The 10,955-nt window shown below is 42.6% G+C and overlaps 1 protein-coding gene across 1 annotated transcript in view; it reads left to right on the top strand.

Annotated features, from left to right (window-relative positions):
- Positions 1 to 8,399: 8,399 nt before the first annotated feature.
- The window catches only part of SGMS2 (sphingomyelin synthase 2), a 21,351-nt gene continuing 18,795 nt past the window's right edge, over positions 8,400 to 10,955 (top strand). Inside the window, exon 1 of the mRNA XM_012655110.1 lies at positions 8,400 to 9,149. Within this exon, the coding sequence (XP_012510564.1) occupies positions 8,692 to 9,149 (458 nt within the window). The 5' untranslated portion in view covers positions 8,400 to 8,691. The remainder of the gene's footprint in view (positions 9,150 to 10,955) is intronic.

Raw genomic sequence — 10,955 nt, 5'->3', positions numbered from 1 at the left:
GATTATCATTAGCAGAGAGGTTTGACTGCACAATAAATGTAATGTGCTTGAATCATCTCAAAAACCGCCCCTACGGCAGGGCGCGATGGCCCACACCTGCAATCCCAGCACTCTGGGAGGCCGAGGTGGGCGGATCGTTTGAGCTCAGGAGTTTGAGACCAGCCTGGGCAAGAGCGAGACCCCGTCTCTACTAAAAATAGAAAGAAATTAATTGGACAACTAAAAATATATAGAAAAAATTAGCCGGGCATGGTGGCGCATGCCTGTAGTCCCAGCTACTCGGGAGGCTGAGGCAGGAGGATCGCTTGAGCCCAGGAGTTTGAGGTTGCTGTGAGCTAGGCTGACACCATGGCACTCTAGCCCGGGCAACACAGTGAGACTCTGTCTCAAAAACAATACAAAACAAAACAAAAAAACCGCCCCTACCCCATACCTCCGTCCGTGGAAAGATTGTCTTCCATGAAACTGGTCCCAGTGCCAAAAAGGTTGGGGACCGCTGGTTTAACATAGTCCCTTATTTGAGAATATGCAGGGGGTAGGACTAAAGAAACTGAGGACCAAAGAGATTAATTCTCATCGAGTTGCAGGGTCAGGATTAGAACTTGGGTTTTAGGATTCTAAGATGTCATGCAAATTCGACCTGTGTTTAATTTGGTTCTGAGAATAGCAAGGGCACGTTGTAGACGTTGTGGCTATTGAATAAACATTTGTTATTCATTATCTTAATGATATATCCGTATGGATCTATTGTCCATAAATTGTCTACATCAGGCTGTTTTGTTGTTTCATGGGGAGCAAAGAAGAATTCTTTGATTTTTTCTTTAAATAATAGGTTTTTGATACATATGTGTGTTTTAAAAAACAATTGCAAGTGATTATTTATAGTTAAGCACCTTTATTTAAGTAGAGGCATCAATGGAAATTGGATTTAATGGAAATAAGATTAAATATGGAATTACATCTTTTAGCTTCCTGATGCTGATTGTTGATGACGAGGAGATATACTGTTGAATTTGTGATCTGTTTACTTAGCAGGAGATCTCTATACCATTTAGGAAGTGTCACATGGTTTGGGGAATATAATGTAAAACTATTGGACTCAGCTTCTGTTTTTCTTTCTTCCCTGGACCAGCCCTGTTCTTGGGAGAAGATACTAGCTTTCATATCAGACTTAAATGCCTTTTAAAACTATGAAGTGAGATTTTTAAAAATGGTTTTCAGATACCTCTCACTTCAATAGGTAATCTGTGCAACCTCCTATTACAGAGTAAATTAAACCCTATGGCATTAAAACCTAAGGGAATCAGTTTTTAGATATATAAATCTTTCATGATATACATGGAAAGCTAGGAATGGATAAGCAAATAATTACCAGGGTTGTTCAATTAGGCAGTTAGATTTAACCTTGCTGATAAGCCCCAGGGTGTTTGGACCAAGCAAGTGCTGGCTGCTTTTGCCTGACCATTAAACATGGAGCAGGTAATACCAGTTGCATGGAATGGTTCTAGTAACCAGATATCTATCCTGTGCAGTTTGTTGTGACTTGATAAGGTTATAGTTCAGATTACTGAAGGTGGGCTAACGTCTGTTTACATCATGGGGACATCCTTTGTTCATTTGCTAAAGTAGGTAAGTGTTTTAACACAAAGATAAGCCTTCAACCCATTTTGTTCTCTGAGGCCATGGGGCTATCGGACTTTACCGGCAGGAAGTCCACACAGGGATGGGAAGTAGAAAATTTCAGACTAGTTCTTTGCACTAAACGCTGAAAACACCCAGATAAAGGGGAATGGAGATGGGGAACAGAGGTTCAGGGCAAGCATAAGGCATCATTTTGGAAAAGCTCCTCAAATGCATGGAGTGTCCCCCGACTGCCACCCCTTAACTTTGAGAACCTCTGATTTAAGGTATATATGAATAATCTCCCCATCTACCCACTATTTATCCATTCGCTCGTTTATTTATTCATTTGTTCATTTCATCTGCCTCACCCCATCGTCCATACTGTAAATCGGCTCTCCCTGTGACTCTACCTTTCTCGTTCCTCTCCTGCTACTGGGGAGCTTTAGTCCCACAACCCCAGGGCTGTAGTTTTCTGTTTCCAAAATACGCCGGGATCGGATCTGACAACCAGAATTCTCTGGTCCCCAGTAGAAAGACTAAAGCTAGGAAATAGTCTGCTAGAAGAAGCCACGTTTTAAAACATCCTGTGGAACATTTTGAAAGTCGAATTTTATTAAAGGCACTTTATTGTGTCAGCTAAGAGTGGAAACACTCGACACAGGTGGGCGCTGTCCCCCTCTCCATATGCCGCCCTGTGACCTGCACATCATCCCTTCTTGCGAAATGCTCCCGGTCCCACCATTTATTGTTTTCAAATTTGCACAGCGAGTATTTGCTCTAAAGTAAGTACTGCATTCATTTCAACGCGTACTAAATGGTCAACCTAACCATCTAAAGTGACTGTTATGTTTTTGTTCTTGTTTTCAGTGAGAAATAAAACAGACCATTTTTTCCTCCTTTTCATGGTAGCTTTTGATAAATGTATCTGGTTTTTGTCACTTCCTGTTGTTTAGTTACAAGTTTATTTTTGGAGCACAGTTTACACAAATTTTGTGAGACAGTTTGCTTTTTGTTGGCCGGTTCTTGATCTTGTCTGTAGAAAACTTAGAAGCGCGTGTTGCTGAAGAATCGCGGCTACAGAAGTGCTCAGCTGTTAAGTGTAACACTTTACGGGGATAAGTGAGCCTGGAAGTTAATAACAGATTGTGGGATAGTCCTTACTTTTCTCGTCCTTTAGAAATAATTTAAGGCAATGGGTTATTAATAGATCTCTTCTAACAGCTTAAGTTATAATTCAGTATTATAAAATTCACTTTCTTAAGGGTAAAATGAAATGACTTGTAGTAAATTTCTAGAATTGTGCAACCATCATCACTGTCTAATTTTAGAACATTTTCATCACCCCGAAAAGAAACTTCCCATTTGCAATCACTCCCCATTCGCACCTGCGGTCCCAGGTAACCACTAACTATCATACTTTCTATTGACGGGCCGTATCTTTCTCTTGTAACAAATACAGAACTAAAGTAGTCCAATTCACCTTAATATGGATCGGTAAATAAGTTCCAGAGGTCAAAACACGCATCCTCCACCCACGCCTGTCTCCCCCACAGTTCAGGCGGACGGTGATTGGCAGCTGATTCTTCAGTTACATCTTTTACATTAAAAAAATTCTTTTTTCAAGCCACTCTCCGAATAAAGTGTCACCAAGGTACCTTACAAGCTTGCTCATTTCCCTAATTTCGATTTTATCACGCCAAAAAAGATGTGGGACCTCATGGCTGTATAAAAATTTAATAATCTGAAGAGGACTCTTTTCCACATTACTTTTGTTGGGAAAGTATTACTATTTCACAAATACAGGGTAACTTTTTTTTTTTTTTTTTTTGGGACAGAGTCTCACTCTATTGCCCGGGCTAGATGCCGTGGCATCAGCTCACAGCAACCTCAGACTCCTGGGCTCAAGCGATCCTCCTGCCTCAGCCTCCCGAGTGGCTGGGACTACAGGGATGCACCACCATGCCCGGCTAATTTTTTCTATATACTTTTAGCTGTCCAGATAATTTCTTTCTATTTTTTTAGTAGAGACGGGGTCTTGCTCTTGCTCAGGCTGGTCTCGAACTCCTGAGCTCAAACGATCCACTCGCCTCGGCCTCCCAGAGTGCTAGGATTACAGGCGTGAGCCACCTCCCTGGGCCTCAACTTCTTTTCTTTAGAATTAGGTGAACAGCATTTCCTAGGATTGTTCTGAGGATTAGTTAGATAATGCACAGATACAGTACCTGACATGTAAGTAACATTTGCTGAGATCTATTATTTTATGCCTATTTGATTCTACAGCTCAATTTTTTAATGGCTTTATGGTGACAACTCAGTTTTCTTTTTTAAGGCCTGAAGAAGCTCTCTTGTCTGTTAGGAAACTCATAAGCTGTTTGTTTCAACTGACGTGCAGTTCACTAAAATCCTGTTTCAAGACCTCGTTTTAAGACTTCGTTTTTCTTAAGCCTTTAAGTTCTATGTATAGATCTTTTATTCGTAATTCCAATTTGTAAACGTAGGGACACATTTTCTTTGATCAGTGTTTGGCTTCTTCCTCTTACAGATTAAATTCTTTTAAACATGAAAACCCATATGTAAACTTAGATAAGTTCTCTTAATTTTTAAATAATGTTTACGCATTTAATAGATCTTATCTTAAACGCTTCAAACGTACAGCTGGGAAGACATATGATAGAAATCTAGCAAGCAAGGCATTTCTAAGCCCTTCTACTGGGGCAAACGTCTGGGCCCAGTCACCTCTGTAGGTGTGTTCACTGAGCTTCAGATCCGGCTGCCGTGGAGACTCCTGGAGCCGGCCTCCCACGCTGTAGCCTTTTCTTACGGTCTAGAGCATCTGTCACGTGACTCTGCGCCCATCTTTTTAAAAACTACAACCTCTGATATGAATTATTGAGATTCCACATTTCCTATTCATATTGAAATTTCTACATGATTGGATATTGCATTCTTCTTATATAATATTTATCTGTTTTGCAGTATTATAGTTACTGTGTCACTATGCAGCATTTCATAATATTAAGGTAACCATAATTTATGAAGCTAAGCCCCTGTTCTTGGATATCAGCTCAGTTTCGGTTTTGTAAGTACCTGTTGAAAACATACTTGTGAACATATTTTGCGTACATCTTATTTTCTTTAGGATTAAGTTATGAAATGGGACAACTGGGTAAAAGTGCTTTAACCTCAGTCTTAGGTATGTCATGTGTCTAGTGGCGCAAAACTGCTGCTGCTAACGTTTGTACTCCTGATGAACTTGAGAGTCATTTTGTCAAATTACAGGAAAAGTCCTATTGTTATTAAAAGAAAACGACCAGCGTTATGTATTACTGTGTTAACGTCAAACCCTCATTGGTGTAATATCTCAGCTTCCACCTATGTACATGGGATAGCTTTGTGCTTTCTTTTATCCCCATCAGTATTATTAATTTGTGTAGCGTTCTTCATATATGTGCTGAATGTTTCCTTTCAGTCATTAGGGTTTAAGGGTATTTTTGTCATTGGTGTAATGGCTACTTCAGTATGGTCTGGTATGTGACCCTATTTTTATTAAGCTTTTGAACTGGTTATATTACTGATTCTCTAAGGAAGCTGTGTGAGTGTTTAATTTATAAACAGAACCTAACCTTCCCGTTGAATGTTATATGTTTGAGATAGATGGTTTTCACATATACATTTCTTACCTGCTTTGCAATCGTTACTTGCCTATTTTCTTGTTCTTGTCTTGGCTTAATTCGCTAGAACGATATGCAGTGGGAGAAGTCTATATGTAAAATATAGAAGCCCAATGATGGATAAGTATGTGTTTTCTTGTCATTTGTCAAAAAGATTCCAAGGTTCAGTTAGGGGTTAAAAGGAAGGTAGAGGGTAGAGGCAGGTTCCCCTCCAGATATGAGAGCTTATATTACACAGCTACAATTGTGATGTTGGTATTGAAAGAGGCTAGCTGTGCATACTTCTATTATTGGATGCTTTTTCCCTGCAGAATCAAGTGGATGTTGAATTTGATCAGATGCCTTTTGGCTTCTCTCAAGATAATCATTTCTTTTTACATATGTTTGTGATGTATTTTATTACAATCATTTTCTAATTTTAAACCTTCCTTACGTGTATGGAATAAGTCATACCTAGTTCTAAAAAAGTATTAACAAAGCAATATCGGTGTACTGAAAGTTTCAGACATTTGTATTTTTCTTCAAAAGGGAGATGTGTCTATAGAGATCTTAAACTTTTTCAGTATTGTCTAGGTTAACTTCTAGTATTTTGCAATGTAAGAGGATTTGGAAAGCTCGGCTTCCGCTTGCACCCTAAACAAAGGGACTAATAGAATTGCCGTCCATCGAGAGGAGCTGTTGTGGCTTTTGTCACTTTCGCAGACAGTGTTGAGAAAGGAAGACTACGGGAACGAGTATGTCGTAATCGTCATCTTGAGGCCAAACGTTGCGTCCCAAGATTGGGTGACCCCTGATGAACGCGCTGTGTATGTTTAATCTTGTTAATGAAGTCCCAAGGAAAATATCAGTCCCAACGCTAATGACGATAAATGGGCATTGTTCTCACGCAGTGCTCTTACTCCCGGGGCACAGAGCTCTTCACGATTAATTATTTCAGTCACTCTCACCGTAGTCCCAGGGGTAGGTGGCGGAGTGGTTGGTTCCTCTTAAAAAAAAACAAAGTAACTAATTGGATTTTGTTCCGTTCTACATTCTGTATTCTAGAACTGGGTCGCTACCGTAGAAAGACCACCCATAGGTCCACCGGTGAAATGGGGTTTCCAAATCACAAGCGTCTTGCACATCTGAACTCCGGGCGGGAGCCCATGCGGAGCAGTAAAGTTGAAGGGCGTTCGGATAAGGTTTGGCGAGACACTGCGAGTGGATTAGGCTAGGTTAGGAAACACACAGGAGATGGTCCAGTTGCGCCGTGGATCTCCGTTGGAAGTAGCTGTCCACGGTGTTGAAAGTCTGTGGTCGAAAAGGTCTTACCCGGCCGGGCGCGGTGGCTCACGCCTGTAATCCTAGCTCTCTGGGAGGCCGAGGCGGGCAGATTGTTTGAGCTCAGGAGTTCGAAACCAGCCTGAGCAAGAGCGAGACCCCGTCTCTACTAAAAATAGAAAGAAATTAGCTGGACAACTAAAAATATATAGAAAAAAATTAGCCGGGCATGGTGGCGCATGCCTGTAGTCCCAGCTACTCGGGAGGCTGAGGCAGGAGGATCGCTTGAGCCCAGGAGTTTGAGGTTGCTGTGAGCTAGGCTGACGCCACGGCACTCAGTCTAGCCCGGGGAAAAGAGTGAGACTCTGTCTCAAAAAAAAAAAGAAAAGGGCTTACCCGAGACACTTCTCCATCGCACTAGTTCCTCCCACAGCCTTGCGCCAGGGCGCCGCGAGCACCTGCCGCCGCAGAGGGGACCGGCCTCTCAGCCTGCTCCAGTGCGGTGCTCGCTGGCGGCTTTGCAAAGGTACAAGAGACAGGTGGGATGTTCACACTCGGTTCTCAGTGACACCTCTCGGCCGGTCCCCTGGTCCTCCCTGTGTCTCCCAGGCCACCTTCCCCCGTGGTTCTGCTTTCTCAGAAACCCCAGTGCCTGTGTGCGGACACGCCTTGTCCCGGCAGCAGGGACACCTCACAGCTAAACCTCACACTTACCTGGTGACCAACTCGTCCCCTCCTTCCTGTCACACCATGCCTTCGGTCTTCCCCAGTAATCTTTTGTCGTTTTTGTTCTGTCTCTGGCTGGACCGCAGGCTCTTTGGCTGAATGCTCAGGCTGGGTGTTTCTGACGCCTTTTAATTCCCCCCACACGTCCCTCCACGCGGGGACTTTCAGGGGCACAAGAAACACTTGTAGTTGATCTGTTTGCCACCCATAATTGTGAACAAATTGCCTGTACATATTGACTGTGCCATTTTAACTTTTTTCCCTTTTTATTTCATTAAAGAAAGGCTTAACTGTCACCACTTTGAGTTTTCCCTCCTCCTCCTCTTTTCCTGAAGTTGCCCTGGAAAGAGAAGCCTTGAAAATGTGAAGCTTTATGCTCGCGTTGTGCCGTGTACGCAGGGTGGGGACTAATTATGAGGTCTGGAAACCTCCTCAGGCTCCGTAGCAGGACTAAAATACCGCTTTCCTAAATCGGGAACAGCTGGGGCTGTGTGGCTGGCAAGTATAAAAGGGTCGGCAGCAGGGCGCTCTGTGTCGGACAGAAGTCTGCGCCTGGGGCCCGTGGAGCTTCAGCCACAGCACCCTTTCCTCCGCGGGGTCGTGGCGGGTGAGTGCTCGGAGCTGGTCCTCTGGACGTCGCTTTCTCTTGTTTGTTAGAAATCGTGGTGGCTGCAGCAAGATGCTATCATCTATAGTTACCGATCTGCCGTGCCAATTATGGGACATCATTTTATCCTTCAAATAACAAATTCTGCTTGTTACCTAAGGGAGACCTAGCTAAGGCTGTGTGTATCTCGTCACTGTTATTTTGAAGGCTGCCAGGTTTCCTTGTGTCTGCTGTGCATCTCTGAATATAAAAGGATAAACTGAGGCAGGGCCGTTTTAAATATCTGGAATGGGATACTCTTAAATCTGTTCTTGAAAGTAATCACTTTAAAAAGACTTTAGGTTTTTAATAAGAAGATAGAAAACTGACTATTTTGACAAAGGCAGAATTATTAAATGCACATAAGCAACTCACCAGAGTTTTAAAAGATAGTCTTGGGGAGGAGTGATGTGGTCTCTGAGCAGTTTCTAGCTTATTATGACTTCATAATAAGCAGCAGGGGTTTGAGAGTGTTTTGTTTTGGATGAGCATAGTTTCTGAACGCAGTTTTATTTGCTTTTAGGTGAGATAGTAACATCTTTTGGGGGAAAGAATTGGCTTCCTCCGCTGAAAGCGGCGAGCGTGCGGCGGGCAGCCGCGGGGACGGACGGCACTGGGCGGCTGCCTGCTGTGCCATGTGGCAGGAGGCAGAGTTCGTCGTAGGAGTCCACATGGATCTTGGAAACAGAAGGGTTTAAGACAGTGACACTTCCACAAAGAACAAGAACTTCACTATCTCCTTTTTGCTCTGAAGGCTGGGGGACAATGGATATCGTCATAGAGACAGCAAAACTGGAAGAAAATATGGAAAATCAAACCAATGACCCTACCACCACGTACACGGGACCTGCAGAGCCTGTCGGGGAAGAAAACAAAAATGGCAACGGCAAACCTAAGAGCCTACCCGCCGGGCTGCGAAAGGGCGCCAAGAAGTACCCGGACTATATCCAAATCGCTATGCCCACCGAATCGAGGAACAAATTCCCCCTGGAGTGGTGGAAAACGGGCATCGCCCTGGTGTACGCGCTCTTCAACCTCATCCTGACGACCGTCATGATCACGGTTGTGCATGAGAGGGTCCCTCCCAAGGAGCTCAGCCCTCCGCTCCCCGACAAGTTTTTTGATTACATCGATCGGGTGAAGTGGGCGTTTTCTGTATCAGAAATAAACGGGATCATATTATTTGGCTTATGGATCACCCAGTGGCTATTTCTCAGATACAAGTAAGTAGATCTGATATGTTTCTCGGGTTTGCCGTTGGCTTGTTTGTGAGTGAGTGGATATGTAATTGAGATTATTTTTCTCGGTTTTTTTCTAATTCCATCTTACCCAGACGTTGATGTAAGAAAGCAGTAGAAACACGTACGCGTGGAATAAATTCAGTTTCTGTTCAATAAGCGTTTGTTGAGCGACTGTGCGTGAAAGTGGCGAGTGTATGGCAGTCCCGTGGTGGATGATTCAGAGTTCATGAATTTAAGGTGCAGTTCCTGACTTCCAGCCACTTGGCGCTGTGGTATTTGTAGGATAAATCGAGAGGCCTGGAAAGAATAACATTCTCTTCGTCATGCTTGTGTTATTTCAGGCTCTTGACAGGTGGGGGAAGGAGTAGCCGGGAACTCTCTGATTCTCATAATGGGATGACTCTATCAGTCTGCAGTCAGTAGCCTGCCTGGAGGTTTGCCTCTGTTCAGAAGTCCTCAAATTTTACATTTCTTTTCTTTTTTCCTCCTGGCCATCTAGTCACAAGAGTTTAAGAAATTGAATTTAGAACTGGATCTGTGTGGTTTTGGTTTTAGATTTCTAAAGTAAACCTATGTTCTGATCTCCCCTTGGCACCACAAAGGAACTTCATGGTTCACTGGGTTCGGCCTCCCGGTTTCGGGACAGCGTAGGAATCAGGAAGTATTAATAATAAGCCACTTTTGCTTTGAAGGCATTTAAAAACTTGGACATAGCTCTGAAGTGGTTATTTTTCCTTCTCTATGTGAATTCTGACTCTAGTCCATAAAAGCTAAGGCCCCTCAATTCCCCTTTTCATCTCATTTACCACCTGACTGTTTTTTCCTACCAAAATTCTAGTAATTATATCACTAAAATATGAGTTTGAATGAAACACTGCCCGAAATCTGGGGCTTTAAAAAATGTAAGGTATGCTAACTTAGTATAACTTGAAAATCCTAAGTCAAATAGGATTTCAGTATTAATGACACAATATCATTTCTAGAAGAGAGAATTTATACTGTGTTATTCTTTCAGTTGGTTGTTCCTTTGCAATCAGAGGGAGTCCAGTCTGTCTTTGCTGAACAGTTCCTCAAACGCAACTTTGCAGTTTTGAAAACTTATTCCACAAACTAAAGTCATTCCTAAGCGATTTCCTCAATATAACTCTCTATGTGTTTTTATAATATGTTTAAGTAAAAGACTTAGTTATCAATTGTCTTTTACCTAGTAGAAGTAAGTTGTTTCTGAAATTGGTAGTGATAGCATGCCTTATTAAGCTAAAAGCAAAGAATATATTTGTTGAACGTTAGGGTTTTTCTTTTTAGTGTCTGGAGTTGACGATAAGAGAGGCTGCTAGGGCCACAGATGTTTGCTTTCTCCTTGACTTGGAGCAAAGCTTGACTCACACATGTGTGGGAGGAGAAACTTTCCAGGGTCTGCTAAGGAGCTGGTAGAATTTTCACCTGGCTGGTCGTCATTGGCTGCCTCTCATCACCGCCTTAAATTTTACCATGTCCAAACGCATGGCCACACAGCTGGGCAGTGTATTTTAATGACAACTACTGTTTCAGTCACAAATCTTTGGCTCTCATATTTTAGTAAATAGTGGACTAATTCTTCTTATAACCTGTCTTGAACATCCCAGCTGAGTGAGAAATCCTACTTGATTTCTCTCTTAAAAGTACCTTTCAAAACTATAGAAAAAAATCATCAGCAGTAATTCTTTTTCTGAATAAGGCTTCAGAGTGCGTGTTTCTACCTTCTAAGCTGGTTTTCTGTTCTGAGCACAGCTGAAGTCAGAATGCTGG

Source organism: Propithecus coquereli, unplaced genomic scaffold (genome assembly GCF_000956105.1).
Source record: "Propithecus coquereli isolate 6110/MARCELLA unplaced genomic scaffold, Pcoq_1.0 Scaffold46, whole genome shotgun sequence".
NCBI classification, from domain to species: Eukaryota; Metazoa; Chordata; class Mammalia; order Primates; family Indriidae; genus Propithecus; species Propithecus coquereli.
Note: the sequence above shows the minus strand (reverse complement) of the source record. Positions and strands in the feature narration are given on the sequence as shown.